The 24,167-nt window shown below is 34.6% G+C and overlaps 2 protein-coding genes across 4 annotated transcripts in view; both read left to right on the top strand.

Annotated features, from left to right (window-relative positions):
* The first annotated feature begins 1,400 nt into the window (after positions 1-1,400).
* Usp47 (ubiquitin specific peptidase 47) overlaps positions 1,401-24,167 on the top strand; it is a 111,900-nt gene continuing 89,133 nt past the window's right edge. For all 3 annotated transcript variants that reach the window (XM_078046481.1, XM_078046482.1, XM_005326794.5), the window contains exon 1: positions 1,401-1,543. In XM_078046481.1, coding sequence (XP_077902607.1) covers positions 1,505-1,543 — 39 coding nt within the window. In that variant the 5' untranslated portion in view covers positions 1,401-1,504. The remainder of the gene's footprint in view (positions 1,544-24,167) is intronic.
* LOC144377094 (uncharacterized) overlaps positions 1,409-24,167 on the top strand; it is a 34,360-nt gene continuing 11,601 nt past the window's right edge. The window contains exon 1 of the mRNA XM_078046483.1: positions 1,409-1,543. The gene's annotated coding sequence lies outside the window, so the exon portion shown is untranslated. The remainder of the gene's footprint in view (positions 1,544-24,167) is intronic.

Genomic DNA, 24,167 nt, shown 5'->3' with positions numbered 1-24,167 from the left:
TTCCCTGGGGGCTACATTTTTATGAGTTACCTGTTTCAGCTTATTACAGCCATTATAACCGAGTACAGAAATAGCCTGGATGTTCAATCAGACATTTTAGTAGTTGTTTCACAAAGTATTAAAGATTTTTTTTTTAAACCTAGTCAATCATAGTTCACTAATTATTTTAAGTGTGGGGGGTAATAGATTTTTTTATACCATTAATATTTTTAAAACTTAGTTATTCTAAGTGTTTATTTTACCTTCATCATATCATTTTTTACATTTCACAAATGTTTGAAAACATCATACACAGGAGGACACGCATAAAACTTACATAAATATGTGGATATCAAACAATCAAAAAATTTTTTGGAGAACACAGAACACAGGTACGGGTAGTTGATGCTGTGGGTGTTAGGAACAGGGCAGGATTATATTATCTCATCCTGTAAGATCACTGTACTCATAGAAGTCTTCATGAAGGATGTCTTGCTGAGTCTTCATAATTCAAGAAATAGGAATTAGGAAGAATAACCATTCCACATTTGTTTAGTTTAACACTTAGCACAATGCTTACTGCCAGAAAAGATTAAAGTTCTCCAAAATCATTTTTAAAGATTATGGGTTGCAGCATGCTGCAGCCCTACTCTCAAAAGGGCTCTCAGTCCCAACTTGGCCCTGTAGGAGGAGGCAGTTCTCAGGCAGGGGCAGGGGAGCGCCTCTCCAATGTAGTGGGGGAGGGGGCAGTGATAACTGTGCTTTATGGGTCTGGGCCTGGGGTGTCATCTCCTCTAGGGGAGTAAGAAGGGCAAATAAAACGCAGTCCTTTCTGACTCAAAGGCTAGAGTCAGGAAGGACTGGTGAGAGGCCAGAAGGTAGCTCCTGGTGGTCTCTTCGCCAGGAAGAGGCCAGGGGTGTTTGGAGAGGGGCTGATGTTGAGGCGCTGTGCAATCAAGGAGCGAGGAGAGCAGCAGTGATAAGGTCAGAGAGGGGCTTTGGGTCTCGAGTTTTTCCTGATAAGCACGAAGTCCAACAGTCCAAGAAGGCACGGAGGACTCCGGGGCCTATCCTTTCCCTGCCGGCAGAGGGAGTCCCGGTATGCAAAGCCCAGCTTTCGTTTAAGGAAAAGCGTTTACGTAGCCCCACAACCGGTTTCGTATGCCCAGGGGCCGAGTAAGAGCCCAGGCGATTAAAAGCGAGCGACGACTGCCTGGGAACCTCGGGCAGCAGGCGCCGGGCCGGGCGCCCGACTCGACGAATTCTCGCGAGAGCAGCCGCCGCCATTTTTCCATTGATTGCAGCGGGCTGGGGGAGGGGCCGACGACGAAGGCGGCGGCAGCGGCAGAGCCCGGGGTCGGTGTCTGCGCGCTGGTGTCTAAGGCCCAAGCTGAGGCCTCCACGGTTGCCGGAACGCAGGCGGCGGAGAGGATGACTGCCGCCGCTCTTCTCTCCTGAGATAGAGAGCCGCCGCCACCCTCCCCCTCCCCCGGCAGGGTGGAGAGAAGCGGCCAGAGTCTGAGCGATGGTGCCCGGCGAGGAGAACCAACTGGTCCCGAAAGAGGTGAGGGGCCATCGGCGGAGGCTAGGCCCGAGGCCTGCGGCCGCTCGAGGCTACGCAGGTCCGGGCGAGCGGCTGGCCGCCGGTCCGGCCGGAGTGCGCGCTGGGCGGTGGGCGACGCAAGAGGTGTGCGGCGGGTGTAGATGGGCGCGGCGAGCAGTTGGGGGACGGCTGGATGTCCGCGGTCGGGAACCGAGACCGCTCTCGGGGTAGCGGGGTGGACAAATAAAGGAGCGGACGCTAGGAGCCAGGTCCTGCGCTGCGGGGGAAGGTGGCCTTTGAAGTCCACATTGTGCAAGTAGAGCCAAGAGAGATCATTTCAAAGAAAACATTCTGGAACACTTGCCGATGGGCACGACAGGGTGACGGTGCTTCTTCGGGTTTTGACAGTGGCAGTGTATAGCTTACAGGGCTTCTGAAATCTACACCCAAGTTGAGATCTGTGGGAGGGCAGAGTTTACTGTTAGGACTTTTTTCAACTTCTGTTGCTTCGTAGTACTATTGGCCTGCCTAAACGGGGCCTACCAGAGATCCTTAAATTAGTAAATGGAACTTGCCTGTGAAGGTAGGAGATAGCGGAGCATTACCATATGGAGAGCTGAACTACTTTTGGACCCTTGGGTTGTGTATGTCCACTTGGGTGACTTCTTAAATTCTTAAAAGCAAGTGATAGGAGAAACTTTGACTCTTTGGCTTCCCTTGAATAGTAGTAGAAGATTAAGGGTAGAATCCTGCACTGGCCAGTGAATTTCAATATATTAATAGTATCTCTGTTGGGCTTTATAAATATCTCCAGCGCATTCAAACATGTATTTTTAACTGGTGATCATCAGGCTAATGCTTTGGATTTTTATTTCTCATATATCTTAAGTAGAGGCGAGTGTTGAGTTGAAATTAACTATGTAGGATCCTGATATTTACGAGTGATCATACATTCCTCAACTTTTCGGCCTTTTTTAGTTACTTTGTGGCAATTTCTTTGCTATATAAGCAAGCTCAAACACAATGCAAAAGTAATACTATTGGAGTTATGTACCTTTATGATACAAATATTTTCCCAGCTTTATCAGATGGATAGTTTTTTTGCAGGGAATTTTTTTGTTTTGTTTTGAAGCAGAGTTTTGCGTCAGTATTTATTCACCAAGCATCATAACTCGGCAAAGCAGATAAACAGATGAATTAATCAGAAATCTTGCCTCGGTAGCTCTTTAAGCTACTTAGAAAGGGAAAAAAACAGTATTCCTTGAGCTCCAGTCAGGGGTTAGGTACTTTATATTGCATAAGTAACTCTTATGCAAGGAAGGAAGTGATAGGTGCTAAGAGAAAGGTGTAAACATGCATTTCCTTTTAGATATGCATATTGCTGGTTTTCATTCTTATGAAAAGTAGAGTTAATCCTTTCTTAATTTTTTGATTATTAGAAAATATAACACAGGTGGAACTTTGCTTTAAGAAACCCACCATTAGATTTATTTCCCTAACTGATTTACAGAAATCTTGATACAGTTATACAGCTTCATAGGAACTTATTTGTGTGTGTAAAAAGTGAGATCCCAGTGCTACTGCTTTCACCTGATGGAAATGTAAAGATTAATTCCCTTATCTGAGACTTCAAGCTCATCATAATATTTTCTCTACTTTTTCTGGATCATATGCCTTTATTTTCTATTCCTTATTCTCATCTGAGGTTGTCTTTCCCCCCTGATTCCTTTCATGATTTCTGGAAGCATGCACAGTACTCTCAAATCTGAAGACTGTCACTTGAGGTCCATGCCTTTTTTAGCTAGCCAACTAGTCCCCCCCCCCCCCCCTTTGGCCATACTCTTCTCTTCCTTGGATTTTCTGTAGCATTCTTTTTTTAAAATCGATTCTTGATTTTAGTAATCTGCACATTCTCTCTGCCCACTCACTTAGTCAAGGCCTTTCTATTCTTTTTTGTATTCTTAATTTTCACTTTTGTTTGATTTTTGTCATCCCCTGACTGGATCTTCTCAGTAGTAATAGAATCATTAATGTTAAAGCTAAGAGAGCATAGTGAACATCTAGTAAGTTAAACCCCTTCACTTTTCAGATGAGAGAATTGGGGCTAGAGGATTGAAAGTGACTAGTTGTGGGTCACATAATGAGTAGATGGTCAAGCAAATACTAGAATTAGGTCCCTTGCTACCATTTTTTAAAATTATATTCTATAGATCCCTTCATATAACTTTGAGGCCTTATATGAATAGTTCATTATTACTCTAAGTACCAATACCATGTGAAAATAACTACCAAACTTAAAATTTCAAAATTTCCTGCATCTAGTGTAGTGGTTATTATTAACAATCTAGGAAGGTTTTGTTGCTGTTGTTGTTGTTGTTTTGTTGTTGCTTGTTTCTGTTTTTCAATTTGTGATGTTGGAGATGGAACCCAGAGCTTTGGTGCATGGTAGGCAAGCATTGTACATCTGAGCTACATCCCCAGCCTGGGATCTAGATCTTGATTGGTGTGTGCTTGCCTGTGTACGTGTATGTAGTTGTTGATGAATAATATATTATTCTGGTCCCTGAAACTTGAGGACAGTTGTACGTAGAGCACTGCTGAAGGAAGGCAGCTTGGTGTATAGGGATTGGCACACTGTGGCCCACTGCCAAATCCGGTTCACAGCCTGTTTTTCTATGGCCTTTAAGTGAAGAGTGATTTTTACATTTTTAAGTTACTGAAGGAAAAAGAAAATTAAAAGACTAATAATAATCAGTGACACATGGAAATATATGAGATTGAAATTTCAGTTTGGAACACAGCCATACCAATCATTTACTATCTTCTATGACTTCAACAGCAGAGTTGAACAGATGCTACAGAGACTGTAAGCAGGATAAATTTGAAACTACGTAGCCTGGTATTCAAGGCTCAGTACAGTTGGTTCTGGCCATAACCTGCCCTTCCCCAGCTTATCTCTTTTCCCATGAAACAAGTTTTTAATGTAGCCAAACAGGTTTCTCTCTAACTTGATTTTCATTTCTATTTGTACTGTTCTCCCCATTCCTACTTCTCTCCTGTTCAAAATCTTCATACACATTTTTCCATTAGAACCTTATATATCATTTATTTTAAAAAGGCTTTTCTGATCATTTTAAGCTTAAGGATCTTCCTCTCATAAAGACCTTTATGTATGAATAGAATTCATTTGGCATTTAATAAATAGTGCTTTGAATGGAATTTATTTGGCAGTAAATTTTAAGATACCTGTTGTGGTCTGAAATTGTAATACACATTTAATATACTATTTGTTGTGAGTTCATTGATAGCAGAGCTCATTGTATATTTCTCCCTCTTTACTTTTTGTTTTTGTTTATGTTATAAATCTAGGACAATAGACCTATGGATATACTTTCTGGAGCATAGATTCAGTAAATATTTATTGATTTAGTTATGGGGTTATAAGGAAACTTAGAATTCAACCAGTTATCCTTGGCTTGGAGGTTTTCCATAGCACAGTTGGCAAGCTGTTTTCCAACTTCATGACTAATCTCTGATAACATCTTTTTCTTAGAAGAGATCTGTTATTTTAAGTTTTTGTATTGAAAGAAATTGAGGTATTTATACTGGCATCTTTTGATAGTTGTCTCTGGATAGCACAGAAATCTTAAAGCATTTTCCATAGGGATAGCTTTTCTTATTATTGAAAATGGAAGAAGACAGCAGGAGAGCTCACCCTCTCTATTTTTGAGTCAGAGTGTCTTCAGTTAGTTCTTTTCTCTTCAGTTAGTTCTGCTCTCTTTTGGATATGATCCAGCATTTTTAGTATTCCTCCTAAATTTTTGTACCCAGAAAAAAAAGCAAAGAGTGTGTGGTCTGTTCATTGAGGAGAACAACAAAGCTTTTTTCTCCCTCACTATTTCACTCTGTTCTATGTCTGAGTTGTGATATATTGATATTGGCTTTAAGATCACTTGCTTTTAGTATCCCAGTTTTGATTATAGCTTCGTTGTTGTTTTATTATTCTGTGCCCTAATAAGGACCTGTGACATTAACATTTGAGTACCCATGGTGTATATTACTGTCTCTGCCATATAGGGAAAAGTTAGAATAGGTAACATTCATTCTTATTCATTCTATCAAGTGTCTTATAGTATAATTAAGGATAAAGTATATATTTACTGATGCCTCTAAAATGATACTTTAACTGCATTGAGCATATAAACATAGAGAAGATAGAAAAAATGGAAGAAACCAATAGAAATATAAATTTTATATCTCAGTGTCCCCCCCACCCCCCTCTTTTTTTCCATGCATTAAATACTACTTCCTTGTAGAATTAGTTTTTGTCATGATATGACAGTAATAACCAATATTTATTGACATTATTTACATGTCAATACAAATAAATTGGCATAAGTTGTGTGTACTTTGTGTATGGTAACTCAGTTGAGCTTCACTACAAGTTCACAATTATATAAGGGAAACTGAAAGAACCTCAAATAATAACTAACTTATTTTTCATCTCTATTGTCTGATTTCTTATAAAATCCATTTATCAATAGCTATCATGAAACACATCAAATGAATATTCTTTTAATTTTATTTCTCCTATGTAAATTACAGTGGTCATTCTTTTATTTGTTGATCCTTATAAAATGATCCTTTTTCTAAATTTGAGGTATTCTTTCTTTATTAGTAAGAAGCATATCAAGTTATACTCATCAGTGTCTAACATAAATAGGAATGTTTAATAAAATTCAGTATTTCAGATATCATTAGAAATATTCATTTAGTAAAGTTAAAAAGCTGAATGCAGAGTTGTATATGATTCCAATTTTGTCAGAAAAAAAATTATGAAAATTTAGGGCTAAATGCATTGAAAGATTTGAAAGAATACAGAAAATATTAACAGTTGATATTTCTTGATGTTTCTGGATTATCTTGATTGTAGTTTTGTAGCTTTATGGGGTTTTTTGGTAGTTATTTGCATGGTGTTATTGTCTTTTTTTTTTTTTTTTTCTTCCAGTAATGCGACTTGAACCCCGGGGTCACTGTATCATTGAACTTCACCCTTTGTCTTTTTTATGTCTTAAAAAATTTTGAGACAGGATCTTGCCAAGTTGCCCATGCTGGTTTTAAACTTCTGATCCTTCTGCCTCAACTTCCCAATTAGCTGGTATTATAGGCATGTGCCACCATGCCCAACATATATTGTCATTTTTTTGGTCAACCCTCCCCCACCACCCTTATTGTTCTGTTTCAGTTAGGGTCGTCACCATCTGCTTATTTGGTTAAGCTGGAACATTGTTTTGATTCCTCCTTTTTTCTTTTTCTCACATAGTTCATCACTTAGAATGAGTAACTTTATCATTGTATGGCTCTGCCTCTGTCTGTTTTCTCTTGTAACTTTATCATTGTGTGGCTCTGCTTCTATCTAATTGTTTTCTCACTCAAATGTAACCCTTCTAAATGGTCACTGTGCTTCCAGGTTCTTTTCTTTCCTATCCTCCTCCCTACAACTTCAGGTTTACTTTCTAAAATAGATGAGATTGTGACTTACCTGCTTCAAAGTTTAATTATTATCCTATGATTACAAATTGAGTAACAGGTATTATTTATAAACCCTATGTGTCAGACATTATGCTAAGCAGTTTACATATATTATTTAATCCCTATAACAGCCCTTTAAGGCAGCTGTTAATCTTCATTATCTATTTTACAAATGAAGAGACTAAGGCTTAAAGAGGTTAAGTAACTTGCTCAGTTATATAGCTCTTTGATTCTAAATCAAAGTGGCCTTAACCAGACCCAGAGTCTGTCATAATCTGGCCTCGATTTATTTAAAAACAAAAATTTAAATTAAAGTTATGCATGCACATATTTATAGAAGCTAAATACCTATACAGAACTATTTAGAACAGAATCCCCAGCAAATTTGTCCTCCCCTTCATTTTGGGCTTCCCAAAGGCAACCACTTTCAGCTTAATTCTTTTGATACTTAGCTCCATATTTTAAACTAACATTTTGATAGTGCTCCTTGATTTTTCAGTTTAAGATATTATCTAATGGCAGATGACCCCAACACATACTTAACATCCTCCTAATATTGCCATATTATAAATTGTTTGGGTACATTTTTATATCATACAACTGTAAACTATTCACAATTGACCCATTTGGTTTACTGTTAATTTTTTTTTCTGTATAACATTTTGTTTTCTCTGAGTTAATAATGTTTTTGCAATTTGCTTCACTTAGTTTTCTGTATACTTATTTAGCTAAGTGGTTCTCAACTGGGTGCCCAACTCCCATCATTTGGCAGTGTTGGGGGAGGGGGAAGGGAGTGTGCTACTGACATCTAGTGGGTAGAAGCCAGGTATGCTGCCAGATGTCCTGCACTGCCCCATAGCCTTCCATATGCCAACAGTGCTGCTGTTGAGAAGCCCTGATGTAGCATAAAGTCTCTCCCAAGTGTGTAAATATCCTCTTATATCCAAATCTTACAATTTTGACATTGTAAGAAACTTTCCCAGCATCTTTTTACCTGATCCACCTAAACTTGTTGGATCTATATCTTCTGTGCAGCTGTTGTCTTGGATTTGGTTTACTATCCTGTGGGGGCTTGGTGCTTCCCTTTAGTTCTGTCTCATATTATTAGTGCCTTTTTTGTTTGCTTTCTCATTTGGAGGCCTACTTATAGTAGCTTTCTAATGGATGTGATTTTTTCAAGACCTTGCATATCTGAAAATATTTTTTCCCTTGTTTTAGATATAGTTTGGTTTAGCAAAGAGAATTCTCAGTCATAATTTTTTTCTCAGAATTTTAAAGGATTTTTTCTGCTGTCTACTGTATTGCTGTTGAGACATCAGAATTCTTTTTCACTATTTTGAAACTTTGTTTTGTTCTCTTTAGAAGCGTGGAGAATCTTTGTTTAAGAGTTCTGCCCTTCTCTATTATATAGTTTGGTATAGATCTGTTTTTTTCCATTCAACTAGTTTTAGGGTTGTTCCATTCAATCTGGAATTTATTTTGTTAATTTTAGAAAAAATTTTAAAATGATTTCTTTGATTTTTCTTACCTTCATTTTCTTTTTTTCTCTCTTCTTATTGTTTAGGTTTTAGGCCTAATGACTAGTGTCTTTAATTTTATTGTCTGTTTTCATGTATTTTGCATTTCCTTTTTTCTCCTTTTTTCTGCTAGATCTTTTGCAACTTGAACTTCTGATTCTTCTATTGAGGTTTTATTTCTGCTATAATATGTATAATTTCTAAGTACTCTTTTTCTCTGAGAAAAAAAAGGAAAACATACTCTGTATATGTTTTATGTATGCAGTGTTTTCTCAGGAAAGATTGGCAGTTGTATTCCTTTATTTACTCCAAATTTCCTTTTATTCTGTTTGCTTTGGGTTTTGTCTGCCATCTTAGACCCTTTCCTTAGATATTTGATGATCCTTGAAAATCTGTTTATTTAAGAGAGGGGCCTTAAAAACTTGAAAGTGCCAGTGGGTATTTATAATTTGACCTGTAGAGTGATATATCTGGATAATTTCTATGCAGACTCCCAGTGTCTTAGTCTGTGTGGGCTGATATTTAAAAAATACTAGGTGACTTATAAACAAAAGAAGTTTGCTTCTCACAATTCTGGAGACTGGAATGTCCAAGATCAAGGTACTGACAGTTTTGGTGTCTAGTGGTGACTGTTCCACGTTCAAAAAGCAGCGCTTCTTGCTGTATCCTTATATGCCCTTTTATAAGGGCACTAATCTCATTTATGAGGGCTCTGCCCTCATAATTAATTATCTCCCAAAAGCCCCACCTCTAAATATCATTGGTGATTAGAGTTTAGTATATACATTTGGGGAGAGTGGACATAACCATTTAGACCATAGCTTCCAGTGACATATCTTTCTTTTTCTTTTGTGCTGGATGAATTTTTCAGAAAAATTTGCTGATCTTTTGTCAGTAGGGAACAAGCTTGGGAGTTAAGTAGTAAATGGGGGTACGGATCTTATCATTGAATATGCAGATAAACTTCCCTCTCATTTCCTAGTTTGAGTACACATTTTCAAATTCAGCGGAGCCTGATGTCCTCTAGTTTAGGTATACCCTGTTTTATGCTTTCCAGAAATTATTTAGTCTTTTGTCAGGAAGGACTGAAGAGTAAAAAGAATCTAGGGGTTCTAACTGCTTCTTAGAGTTCAGTTGTTTTCCTTGTTTGGACTCCAGCCTCACTGCTGGGGTATCTAAAATTGCCAGTTTCTGAGCCTCTTCCTGAGTTTTAAAAAATTTTTTAATAGAAGAGTTGCAGAAAGAATAGAATTCTTGTATACCCTTTACCCAGCTTCTCCTTTCTTATTCATCTTATATGATTGTAGAATATTCTCAAACGCAAGAATTAGCCTTAGAACAACACTGTTAACTCCACTACACAATTTATTCAGATTTTGTCAGTATTCCCACTAATGTCTAAGAATCAAATTCAGAATCCCTCATTGCATTTAGTTGTGTGTTCCTTAGTCTTCTTTTACCTGGGATAGGTTTTCAGTCTTTCCTTCTCTTTCATGACTTTGGTACTTTTGAAGAGTACTAGTCAGTTGTTTTGTGAAAAGGCTTTCAATTTGGGTTTATCTGATGCTTTCTTATGACTCTGAATCAAAGAGAAGGATGTCACAGACATGGTGAGTACTTCTCAGTGCATGATATGAGGGGAAAAAGGACACGATGTTGTTATATCCTATTTATCAACCTTGACCACTTGGTTAAGGTGATGTCTGCTAGGTTCTACCATTGTGGTTAATATTTTTCCCTTTAATAATTACTAAATATTTTGAGACCACACAGATAATTGTTTATTCTTAATTTCTACCCTTTAATTTTAGCATTCATCTGTGGATATTTTCTACAGTAATTATTAGTTCCATTATTGATTTTATATTTTCTTCACTAGTTTTACATTTATTAATTGGAGTTCTTCTGTGAGAAGGAATTGTTCACTCTCCCCCACTTATTAATAATTTATATTAATACAGAATTAGCACATTTATTTTGTTCTTTGGATTGAAATCCAATACTGTTTTTTATTTTGTTATTTAAACTTCCCAGGTTTGGTCCGGGGAGCTCTTTCTGGTTGCCTTGTGTCCTCAGCTTTGCTTTTTGAGTACTTCTTTGCTTTCTGGTACCACATAATGCTTCACTTCGACTGGCCTAACCCTGGAATTAAGTACTTATCTAGGGAGTTCATTGGTCTTTTGGTTTAAATTATATAAATCAGGTGTCTGATTTTTCCTTCAGGATATGTGGGATTGGACTTTCTGAGCTGCAATAAGACGTTAACTCTTGTTCTTCTTTCCAGCTTCTAACGTTGTGTTTCTGTTTCTTATGGGCTTATGCTCTTTAAAAATTTCTTTACTCTTATTTTAGAAATATTTTGGAAAGCATCAGAGATGAATGCTTGTATTTAACCTGTTGTCTTTAACCAGAAATTCCTAACTTAATGTTTTTGTCTTCTGTCTAAGCCAATTTTGGTTGAACCACATTCCACTGCATTAGGTGCTGTTCCCCAGATGTTTTATTTGAATTTATGTGTCATTTCTTTGCCCTTGTCCTGAGTGAATATTACAAAATATTTCTTATTATTCTACAGATTTTAAGGAGCTTTAAATGTGTGAAATTTGGTTTTTGTATGGAAGATATGCTCTAAGTTTTTTCTTAGGATTCCTATCTCTTTTTACCTCCACTTTTGGATTAGTCACAAAATGTTTGTATGTCTTGTGCCTAGATACTCCATTTTTTGCCAAACTGGAGGAGAGAAGTTCAAGCATTTCCAGAATAGTAGAAGCCCAAGAACCCCGTGATAGCCCAAGCTGGAAAGAAAAAATTGTATCAGAAATAGGGGGTTGCAAAAAACAGAGCATTAAATATATTTTAAAGTATTTATTATCAATTAAAAGTTTCAAAAGACATCTAGTAAAACAAATTCATTTCTATTAAGTACTTTCTTCATTTCAGGCAACGTATGTAGGTGTCATGATTTGTAGAGGTATATTCTTTTATGAGATTTATTACCTAGATCTTAAAGTGTTTTCCATGTATGCCTGGTTGAAATATAATGTACGGACATTGTAAAAAGTTTTCCCTCAAAATGTAGGATTGGTAGTGATGGCAAATGATTGATAAAAATAGTGTGATCTTTCACATTAAGATTCTGAGTGCATTTTTTCTTTGTTTTTCCTGAGCCTTGTATAGTATAACAAGGGATGGATATAGGTGTAGCATACGTAAACAGATAACTACTCTCTGTCCTACTGTATACTTCTATTTACTATGTAGATGGGGAAAAAATAATAATTACCCTGTCCTTCCACTTAATGAAACTAAAACTGAACCATACATACATAAAATAGCTATGGATATAGCCATAGATATAAATGTTTTCTTCTTTGCAGAATTGTTGCTGACATAATCCACCATTGAGAGATTTACTGTTTATTATATGAAAATTACTGATATATTTGTCTCAAATTTTGATGTTCTTTAAAACATGCTTTGAAATCCTATCCGAGGGGCTAGGGTTGTGGCTCAGTGTTAGCACTCTTGCCTAGCATATGTGAGTACTGGGTTTGATTCTCAGCACCACATACAGATAAATAAAATAAAAGTCCATCAACAACTAAAAGTATTTTTAAAAAAAAGGAAAAAAAAAGAGAAATCCTGTCCAAGCTGAGCTCAGTGACACACGCCTGAAATCCTAGTGGCTCAGGAGACTGAGGCAGGAGCATCCGACTTCAAAGCCAGCCTCAGTGAAAGGGAGCTGCTAAGCAACTCAGTGAGACCTTGTCTCTAAATAAAATACAAAATGGGATGGGGTTGTGGCTTAATAGTTGAATGCCCTTGAGTTCAATCCCCAGTGCACCCCACCCCCACCGTAAAAAAAAAAAAAAAATCCTATCCAAGTAATAAAATGTAGCCTCTTTAACTTCCTATATTATTAAATCTTTCCTGACTCTTCTCTCTTGACTAATTGTATTTTTCTGACTTGGAAATCCCATAACACTATATTTTTTGGCATTTAAAAAATTTTGTACCTTCATTATAAAAGTCATTTGTGATAATGCATTTAGGAGATTATAAGCTCTTCAAAGTAAGGATATCATAGCCAGAACTCCTACATTCAAATACCAGCAATGTGACCTCAGGCAAGTTACGTAACTTCCTAGTATCTTGGTTAAACAAAGATAATAGAAATTGTCTCCTAGAATTGTTTGGAGGATTAAATTAGTTAATACACGTACATTGTCTTGCATGTAAGTATTCAGTAAATGTTAGCAATTACTACCTTCTGTTATTTCACTGCTCTTCGTACCTGCATCCTTATATCTTACCCTAGGGCCAGCACAGTGTGATGTGCATTGTGCAATAAATATTTAATTAAATGAAAATTAAATCATATTTTAGTTGTTTTAGCCATTTGAAATTATAGTTCTGATTATAACCTGTCAATTAAATATCTTAATGTTTATAATACTAATCCTTAATGATTTGATAGGTTCTCTTGTATGATCAAGTAAGACCTATTCTTACTGCTTTGAGGACTGCAGCATATAACAAAGTGCAAACATTAAAAGAGATGTTTAGGCTAATGAGGTCCTGATAAAAATAAACATATCTAATTTGTTTAAATTATTGTCAAAATAAGGTACTAGATTAATGAATTACTTGTTTGTAAAGGTTTACTATGAAATATTATTTTATTTACTTATTTTTTTAAAGAGAGAGAGAGAGAGAGAATTTTAATATTTATTTTTTTAGTTATTGGCAGACACAGCATCATTGTTTGTATGTGGTGCTGAGGATCGAACCCAGGCGGCACGCATGTCAGGCGAGCACGCTACCGCTTGAGCCACATTCCCCAGCCCATGAAATGTTATTTTAAAGCAGGATCTGTTGTTAAGAATGTTCCTAGTTTTTGTTGTTTTGGGGAGGTCCTGTTTTCTTCTTAGAATTGCAGAACCATTAAAGGAGACTGAGCTCTGGTTGAGCAGGGAGGGAGGCTTTGATATTTGGCTAAGAATGGGAGAAGTAGGAGACAGACTAGCAGATCAAATAAACTTCTCAACCCATGTTGTTGGGGGAAGTCATAAAAGAAGGGAGGGTTAGGCTAATATAGTGGAGGAATATTCATGTCTTTTTCTGAGAATGAGCAGAAATTTTCCAGGAATGCAGGCATGACCTCCTTTTATGGTTCTTTCTGGTAGTCATGGCAGTTTTCAACTAACTGTCCTGGCACTGGGTGGGTAGCAGTGGTCATTTAGCATGCAGATCGTATTATAATGATGTTAAAGGTTGTCTGGCAGTTGTCTTAGATCTGACTGGTTTTGTCTAATCCACGTGAAGAGGGACTTCTGGACTTGAGGCATCCTGTCCACAAATGTAAGCAAGATTTAGGGACTCATTGAAATTCAGCTAAGTCACTTAGACAGTACACTGGATAACAAGAATAGTTTGTTTTTGAGAGAACTTCATGTACTTGATAATTCTGATTTTTCTATAACTACAACAGAATTGTTGACAGGGATAGAGACAGTGTTCTTGTCATTTGTATTTATTGATTATGCTTTAGATTTGATGCTGTCTGCTATAGACTTACAGCCTTTAAGAAATATTACGATGCTGTGCTAATATGAAATAAATACAGCAAATTTATAGCAGAGAAAAATTAAATAAGGACTATTAAGTTACATAACTAAAAAAAGATTTGAAATTTAAATATTTCTAATACAGTGAGTTCAATACACTTGGTAAGTTGATAGGTTTGCCTTTGGGAAAACCATGACCCTCATTTATGAGATCAGTGAAATTTTTAGTGTAACCAAAGCTTTATATATTGACTATGAATATCTTTCTTTTTCAAATGATACCTATTTTTGTTGAATCCTAAGTATACATTAATTTTTCTTAGTACAGATTTCCATGGTTCCTGATTATGTGGAATTTATTCAGTGAAAACAAAGACCTTGTGGCTGCCAAATACCAGTCGAAGATGAGTAAGGAATGAGTCTAGTTCTAGAGTCTAGTTTAGCCTAATGGAAGGTTCAGACATGTGATGAGAAAAATGTATATTAGGGAAATAAAGTGGGACCATAGAGGAGGGAGCAGCAGGCTTCATCTAGGGAATTCTGTGAGAATGTGATGATATTGGAACTAAATCACAGAGAATGACATGACTTATGTAGAGAAAGAGGTTAGGAGCTTTTTATTAGAAGTAATACATTTAAAATACAAAGTCTAATGCATTTTAGGAAGTGGCAAAACAAATTACTGTAAATGCTTGGGGATGGGGAAAGCTTTTAGTGTAGGTGCATTGTTTTGGCAGATTGTATCTAAAAATTCCAAAGGCTTTGTATGTTTTCAAAGAGTTGAGATTTTTATTGTATACAGTAAAGGGCAAAAATGTTTCAATTTTCTTCTACAGAAAAAGTTAACAGATTTGCCTATAATTTTTGTAAAGTTTAATTGCTGAAACTTGTTCACAGAATCATTTTTTTACTTACCTAAAGTAAGTCTCTTGTGTTAATATCAAAAATTTACAAATAACTGAAAATGAGAGAAATTTTTTCCCTTAAAAATGAAATGTTTCTTTTCATTCTTAGTATTTTTGTTTGATTTTTTTTGGCACTAGGGATTGCACTCAGGAGCACTCAACCACTGACTGAGTCACACCCCCAAGCCCTATTTTGTATTTATTTAGAGACAGGATCTCACTGAGTTGCTTAGTACATCCTTTTTGCTGAGTCAGCTTTGAACTCAGGATCCTCCTCCCTCAGCCTCCAGAGAGCTGCTGGGATTACAGACGTGTGACACCACACCTGGTTTAGTATGAATCTTTTTGGCAGCATATCCTTTGGCATAATCTTCACACAGGCTAACTAGATAGGCCACTCTTGCCTCTAGAAAAGTTAAAGTAGCTGTACTCTGGGATTGTAAAACTGTTTTGAAGTCCATAGCAGTTTCTCTCACCTGCTTCCGGAAGGGAAGTTTGAAATAAGTTCATTCTACTAAGGATAACCTCTGATTTTCACAGAGAGCTGTAGCGCAAGGCTTATATGATGTGGTTTCTTAACCTTTCTGGTATAGGGCACATTCTTGTTAGTGGTTTCTGTAGCTGTTGCTTCCTGAGTGTTTTTACCACTGGTCTATTTGTGAGCATTTGTCTTGGTAGGAGCTGCAGTATAGAGAACTCCCTGTTTACCCTCCTTCTTCGTGGGCTAAAGAGTGATGATTCTGGTGTGATAATAGCGGAGCAGTAACTGAGAACATAACAAGGAATGTTTTAAACTGAGGAATTAGTAAAAATCTTCCTAAGTATATTCCCAATGCCCCAGGTAAAATTAAGACTTTAATATTAAGAGGAACCTTGATTAAATCCCAGTTTCAGTTGCATTAAAAGTAGAATTGTTTTATAGCTCATTTCCTAAAAGATATATATAGTAGTTTAGTAAATTATAAATATATTGTCTATGAACATATATATTTCCTCCATTTTATAAATATAAAATGTCTACTCTTATGTGTTTGGTATTTTAATTTCATTGCCTTTTTATTTTAAGTGTACACTGGGTTGTCTTATGATTTTATGAGTATCAAGATAGTCAGAAAATCAAAATACTATATTTATAGTACTTTGTGATAGTGAATGAAAATTGGTAAAAACTTAAATATCTAACAACCAAACTTCTTATTAAAAGACATCTGAGAATATTATTGGTTCTATTTTGACATTTTATATTTATGTCTCTTGAAATATTTACCATTATTATCCATTAACATAATACAAATATGATTTAATAGTTCTAAAGAAAATAGACATGACATGAAAAGTGTTTCTACATTGGATAGGCTTTAACACTGGAAGGGAGTTAGAGTTGGATGTTAAAAACCCTTTCATTTTCTAAATAAAAATACTATATGAAGTACATAAAAGCTTATAAGATTTGGTTATCAGGTAGTAGAAAAATAGCTTGAGTGCAACCTTTGTTTAAAAGTCAGGTTTACTGAGATGTAATTTACATACAGTAAAATTTACGCTTTTAAGGTGCATAGTTCTGTAGTTTATAACTACCACCATAATCAAATACAGAATATTTCCAATGCCTCAAAAAAAGTTCTTTCCTAGTTATTTTCCTTTCCCTACTGCCAAGTTGTGGCGACCATTGACCTGCATTGAGCCTAATCTAACATACCTTGTGAACAAGTGTTACATGTTTAAGGTTTTGCTAGGTCCTGACAGGAGAGAGTAGAATGAAAAGAGTATTCTCAAGAATTTTGTGATTTACACAGGAAGGTTATACTAAATGGTACTATCTATAATTTGGTAGCGTTGTCTTAATATCTGGTCAGATTATGAAGGACAATGGTTAGATAATAAAAAAATAGATTAAAAAAATCTGTGGTTTGACTTTGCCTTAGTTGTTTTATCTTTCTGGGCTTTTTCTTTTTTTCCCCCTTATCTGTCAAATGAGGGAGTATGACCACATTAAATTTTTGTCTCTAAATTATATATCTACATAAGCTTTTTTTTCTATGTCAGTTTTTAAACTTTGTGAGAGGCATGCAGTCAGAATTCAAAAGATCTTTGCAGATTTTCCTCATCAGATAAAAATTCCTTTTATCCTCCTTTAATTAGACTGTCTCAAAGATAGTCTCTTGAAATTTTAAATTTTATTATAAGAGTTTTTATTTCTTAAATCTGTTTTAAGGATAGTAATTTTTATGATAATACCTTACTTTCGTATTACATTATTATAACAACTTACAGAACATTTTCAAGAAGTTCTCTTGATACTCAGAAAAACTCTGTGGAGGATATATTCCCTGTGAGGACACTAAAAGGCAGAGGCTGACTTTGTGATTGACAAGTGATTTGTATAGTATTATATAGCTAAAAGAAGAGTACCTACTTTGACTTAAGGATTCTAGCCTAGATTTTTCAAATCTTCAGTACAGTCCTCTTGCACCATAACATAATATTCCATATGAAATAAACCATCTTTAAGTAGTTTTAAATAATGTAACAATTTTGAAGTGGTATGGTTTCATGTTTATAAAATATTATAAGGATGTAATATTCTTTTTTTAAATATTTAGTTTTTAGTTTTAGGTGGACACAATATCTTTATTTTACACATGTGGTGCTGAGGATCAAATCCAGTGCCTCGTGCATGCTAGGCAAGCACTCTACCACTGATCCACAACCCTAGCCCCTAAGGATGTAATATTCTTACTTTAAAATTATTATCCATGCTTTCAAATAAAAAACATGGTAACATAAACAAGTTTTGATTTCAGTAAGAATGAAGTAGAACATTTAAAACCTATGAAGAGGTCAGTTGTATCATAAGCTTAGTCACTGTTGTCAACAACAGCCTACTCACAGAAGAAATCTTAGCTGTAATTAAAAATAAAGATAACTGGAATAGTAAACGACTTATTATTTGGCCTCCTGAGAATAGTTGTAATTTCTAAGTTTGGATACCTACAGTATATTTTTAGTGAATTACACATGACATATACTAGATCAGCTATTAAAAGGAGTAAGGCAGAAGTGGGAAGAGTATTACATAGAAGTGACAGGAAGAATAATACTGTTATTATTTTAATGCCAAAACATGTCAACATTATAAAGTAGTATTTAGGAGATCTGTGTTCAAATGTGACCTTGGGCGATTCAGTTTTCTGCATTCTTCACTTATAAAATTATAAGGACTCTGGCCTAATGTCAAAGGGTCATCTAGCTTTAAATATAATTTTATGTCATGTATGACAAGCCATCTGATTGATTGGTTTTTAGCTGTCAACTAAAATATGTTCATCATAATTAAATAGATTGTAAACTGTTCTTTTAAAGTTCTGAAACTGGGCTGGGGATGTGGCTCAAGTGGTAGCGCGCTCGCCTGACATGCGTGCGGCCCGGGTTCGATCCTCAGCACCACATACCAACAAAGATGTTGTGTCCGCCGAGAACTAAACAATAAAACATTAAAAAAAATTCTCTCTCTCTCTCTCTCTCTCTCTCTCTCTCTCTCTCTCTCTCTCTCACTCTCTCTTAAAAAAAAAAATAAAGTTCTGAAACTTTACATTCTAGTTTTCTTCTAATGGAAAGAGTGCTAGGTCTAATTTGTTGCAACAATTAAAATAAGTTACATAGAAAAAGAATTTTATAATTATAATAGTACTATGGGGTTCTGGAAGCTCATTTCACAAATAGTATAGAAGAAAATGGAATGCAGTACTTGAGGAACTCCCTAATACTAGAGTACCAAAGACAGGTATGTATATATGTATGTTTAAAAAGTTTTAAAATGTACTTTATTCAGGTCAACCTATTAAATTTTAATTACTTGAATGTTTTTTATGTTATATGGTTTTGGATACATGCCATATATTAACATGTAATTTATGTTATAATGTGTTGTTCATTAGTTCAAATTCAAAAAATCATACCATGATACCTTGAACCACATCTATTATGATAAATGAGTTACCCAGAATTTTTATTAGCTGAAATAGTAAAATAGAATCTATATATAATTTCTTTACAATTTGAACTGATTGTTAGAATATGTACAAAGTCTTCTTTTGAAAAACTCCGTTATGAAGATTTGAATTAAGGAAATTAAAGCAGGGAATGATTATTGTTAACTTTCACTTAAATAGTAAAATCCTTCTTATTATATGAAAAAAATTTCAAAATTTAAAATCTGCTTAAAAAATTGGCAGTTTCAAAATCAGTTTCTAGAAATTTACTTAAAAGAGTTTTAAGAGTACACTTTATTTTACAAAAGCATCTATAACACAATATGAAATTATTTTCCTGAATGAATATATTTTGTTAAAAGAATTATGAAAAGGATTTAGATTTTCCACTTAATCATTATTTTTAATAGTAAAGATTGTAAAATGATAATTTTCATTTCTTAGTAGTAACATGCATATAAAAAGCTACTTATAATTTTTACTGTATACATTTTGTTCATGTTAATATCTTTTATGATTTTCTAAAATATTTATGTATTCCTGACCAGTCTTGTTAAGTCCTTTGATATGTTTGTTTTGAGTGTATAAATAAGAGGAGCTAAATTCCATTTAAAAAACAAAAACTTCTATAAATTCTAGATATGTAAATAAATTTTATTTGAAAAATTTGAGCCTAAAACTAAATATGCTGACTATAATTTGACACTGGTGAAGAAGCTAGAGTCAAGAACTGAGCCATATAAGGGAAATTGTAGAGGGACCTAGTAGGGATGGAGTTGAAGATTAAGTGGCTAATAAAATCTTGAATTTTTATGTTAATTAATTATAGTTTGCATTATTTTCTAATTATATTGAATCCTTGAGCTGTTTTATTAAAAAGGCTTGGCCGGTTACAAATGCTGTAATTTGAATTTTAAATTGGCTGACTCATGGGAAACTTGATATATTTCAATGAAGTATTCTAATGTCAGTTTTCATTAAATGGAAATATTCAAAACACGAAATCACAAAAATAGAAACACCACCAGTTTAATTCTCTAAAGTTTAAAAATTGAAAAAAAGTAAAAATTTAAATGATTTGGATCAAATTTGATTTATGTATCTTTGTTACCTTTTATTTATAGATTTGTTTCTAAATTTACTTTACACATCTACTTGAATAAATTGTTTACAAGTTTGACTCTTTTAAAAAAATTATCAAACATATTTGATATAAGAACTTAGTTTCCTGCCAGCTAACTTTTATAGCTATATTTTAGATTTTAAGCAGACAAAATCAGTTTTAAATACTGAAAATAAATTTTTCCATGTGGTCCTTAGGGAATATTAGGCCATTTATAGCCATTCTATAATCTTTATTGCCCACAGTAATCTTTTAATATTATTCAAGAAACAGGACATATTTAAATTTTCAAAATATCTACAGAAATATACTTAGCCATTTGATTATTTCCCACTGTGTATAGCAGTCTTAGTAGTCTTTTTTTAATGTCAGGTTTTAAATTGAATAAATAATTTAAACTCTGATGTTTAAATTTTTCCAGATTTGGCCAATGAGAGCCCTTTCAGCTGATTTCTTATGTTGTCTTGACACATGCATGCCCACCATTCTTTGAGCTTATTTTTTGGCTGTATAAGATATTACAAGCTTTTCTTATACTTTCTCAGCTGTTTCTACACAGACCTCTGGATCTTTTCTTTGTGCATGGGAAATTGTACCTAGAAGTCAAGATATGGACACTAGATGTGTTCATTGATACAAGGATGTCATTGCTTCTAGTCCTTCTCAGTGGTGGGAGCTAGAAAATATATGAATGAGCATTTGTAAACGTGAAATCTGTATTTATTTTTATGTTTCTTTTTTGCTGTATGTATTTATACATTCAAATCATGAAAATCTACAATATAACTGAATAGTATGTGTTTGCTATGTAAAACTGTTAGAAACCCAGTTTGCACAGTTATGTTACTTCCACAAATTTACAGTGATAAGCTACTTAATTTTTTTTTAATTTTTAAAATTGTGGTAAGATACACATAACATGAAATTTACCATGTTAACTTTTTTTTTTTTTTTTTTGGTGGTGCTGGGAATCAAACCCAAGGCCTCAGACATATTGTTAGGCAAGTGTTCCACCACATCCCCAACCCCAATCTTAACCATTTTTTAAGTGTACGGTTTAGTGGTAGTAGCATTATTTTTGTGTTATCACCGTCAAACAACTTCTCATCCTGGAAAACCTAGACATTATACCCATTAGACAACCCTCCATTCCTCCCTGTCCTTAGCCACCATTATACTTTCAATGAAACTTGACTTATAGGTACCTCATGTAGGTGGAATCATATAGTATTTGTTCATGTTTTGACTGGTTTTATTTCACTTATTATAATATTCTTAGAGTACATCTATGATGAGGTATGTGCCAGTATCTCATTGCTTTTTTTTTTTCCCCTGGTACCTGCGATTGAACTCAGGGGCTCATTCCTTTTTAACACTGAATAGTATTCTATTGTGCATGTGTGGAAATATTTATTCATTCATTTGTTTACTTATTCTTTGGTTGATGGACACTTAAGGTGCATCTACCTTACCTTTGACTATTATGAGTAATGCTGCTATGACCATGGGTATACAAATAATCTGAGTCACTGCTTTCCATTCTTATGGTTTCATTTGGAAGTGGAATTGACAGATGTATAGTCATTTTAAACCCTCATAGCTAGTTACTGTTTTGGAACACTTACTATAACCTGAAATGATTTAAGTTGAATGTGACTTTCCAGCATCAATAGTTGTCTAAAAAAAGCCCATTGACTTGAATGACAGTTCATGATTTGTCTAGCTTTTTGTGAAAATAGCTGAAACGTAACATTGAGTCAACTTTGAATTATAGTACAAGGTTTTGCACAGTATTAATCAGGGTAGTAGTCTAATCACTCCTGTAAAATAGTATTAATAATAATTAAAAATAATTATAAATTATTTTTCATTTTTAATTCAAAGTTGTTTCTTTTTAGAGTATTCCTTTTTTAATATTTCTTTTTTAGCTGTAGGTGGACACAATATCTTTGTTATTTTTATGTGGTTCCTAGGATTGAACCCAGTTCCTCACGAATGCTAGGCAAGCACTCTACCTTTGAGCCAGAACCCCAGCTCCTAGAGATTTTCTTTTAGTTAATCTTTCAGATTAGGTCTGCTGCCAACAAATTTCTTAGTTTTTCATCATCTGAGAATTCCTTGATTTTTCCATCATTCCTGAAGGGTGTTTTCATTGGACACATAATTCTGAGTTGATAGTTTAACCCTTATAGGAAAGATTTTTTTCTCCCACTACTTTTGGAACTCTTTGTTTTTAGTTTTGAGGCATTTGATGATGGTATATTTTGACCTGGATTTCTTTAACCTATTTGGGAGGTTTGCTCAGCTTCTTGAATATTTAGGTTTTTGTATTTGCCAAATTGGGGGAGTTTTCAGCATTATTTCTTTGAGTACTTTTTTAAGCCTGCTCTCTCATTTCCTTCCAGGACTTGAATGACCTGAATGTTTGATCCTTTGTTATAGCTCTCCAGGTGTTTACCATATATCTATTTTTCCTTTGTTGTTCAGATTGGGTTATTTGTATTTTCATCTGCAGGGTCACTGATTATTTCTTCTGCCATCTTCTTTCTGTTTTTGAATCCTCACAGGTTTTAATTTTATTTATTTTATCTGTTATTTCTTTGCTGAGACTTAATTTTTTTGGTTTCATATGTGTTAATAATTGTGTAAACAATGATTGCTTTAAAATCCTTATCACAAAATCCCATCATTTGTGTTATCTTGGTGTTGACATCTGTTGATTATTCTCATTTAAATTGAGGTTTTCTTGGATCTTGGTATGACAAGTGTTTTGTTTTCACTGTCCTGAACATTTTAGGTATTATGAGACTGGATAATATTTTAATTTTCTATTTTGGAATACCTTCCTGACACCATATCAACAGGGAAAAAGAGGACATTCCCTTGTTGCTGCAAAGTAGGGGTAGAGGTTCAGGTTCCTCATCTGCAGAAGAGGGATGCCTTCTTACTGGTGGTCAGGCTCTTGGTCTTAAGGTCAGGCTCTCCTTAAGCTTCTGGTGATACCTGCTAGCTTGAGAAAGCTATATTTCATGTTTTATAGCTAGCATTATTTCTTAGCTATGCATATTGAACATTTTTTTCTAGTCAGTGTGTGTCTTAATATATTGTTTGGGGTTTTTTGTTTTTTGGTATTGGAGATTGAACACAGTGGCACCTTACCACTGAACTACATCCCCAGCCCCTTTTAGTTTTTATTTTCATACAAAATCTCACTGAGTGGCTTATTGCCCCACTTTTGCTGAGGCTGTCTTTGAACTCGAGATCCTCTTGCCTTAGCCCTTCCAGTCACTGGGATTATACACCTGTGTTACCATGACCAGTTAATGGCATTATTTTAGTTGACTGCATGGTATTCAAATACTTTTACATAGATTTTTAACTTCTCATAAATTATCCTACTTTTTGGCTTCTGTTGTATCCTTACTACTTACAATATTTTCCTGATTATCCTTTCATATGCATATTTGCACACTATATAGACTTGTCTCCTTGCATAATAGTTTGAAGATAGAATTGGTAGATTATCATGTGTGTCAACTTTACTTTTTGAACAAAAATAGAAGACTTTTTGGCTATTATTTTTAATCTTGTTTGACCCTGCCTTTTAAGGTAGCTTTGAAATTCATATTGTTAATGTTAACAGTTCCTTAGATTTTTCTTTAAAATTGATAATTCTTTTGCATGGTTTCATCTAAATAATTGCTTAAAATATTGAATAAAATAAGGCCAAGGATAGATAAATCTTTTGGATAGTTTTTTAGTATGATTTCTACAAAGAGATAATTCTTTAGCCACATTTTGTCATTTTATGCTTAACAATGTTGTGAGTGATTTTTGTCAGAAGTACTTTTCTAACATCAAGATATTTTATGTCTTTCATATTTCTTTATATATCTATCTATTGATATATCAATTTGTATATAAAAAGAAATAAGATTCTAAGAAATTAATAAGATGCACATTTTTCTTAGTGGATTCATGTTGACTCTTAATTATCTGTGTTTGTTTC

The sequence above is a fragment of the Ictidomys tridecemlineatus genome, chromosome 4 (assembly GCF_052094955.1).
Source record: "Ictidomys tridecemlineatus isolate mIctTri1 chromosome 4, mIctTri1.hap1, whole genome shotgun sequence".
NCBI lineage: Eukaryota > Metazoa > Chordata > Mammalia > Rodentia > Sciuridae > Ictidomys > Ictidomys tridecemlineatus.
Note: the sequence above shows the minus strand (reverse complement) of the source record. Positions and strands in the feature narration are given on the sequence as shown.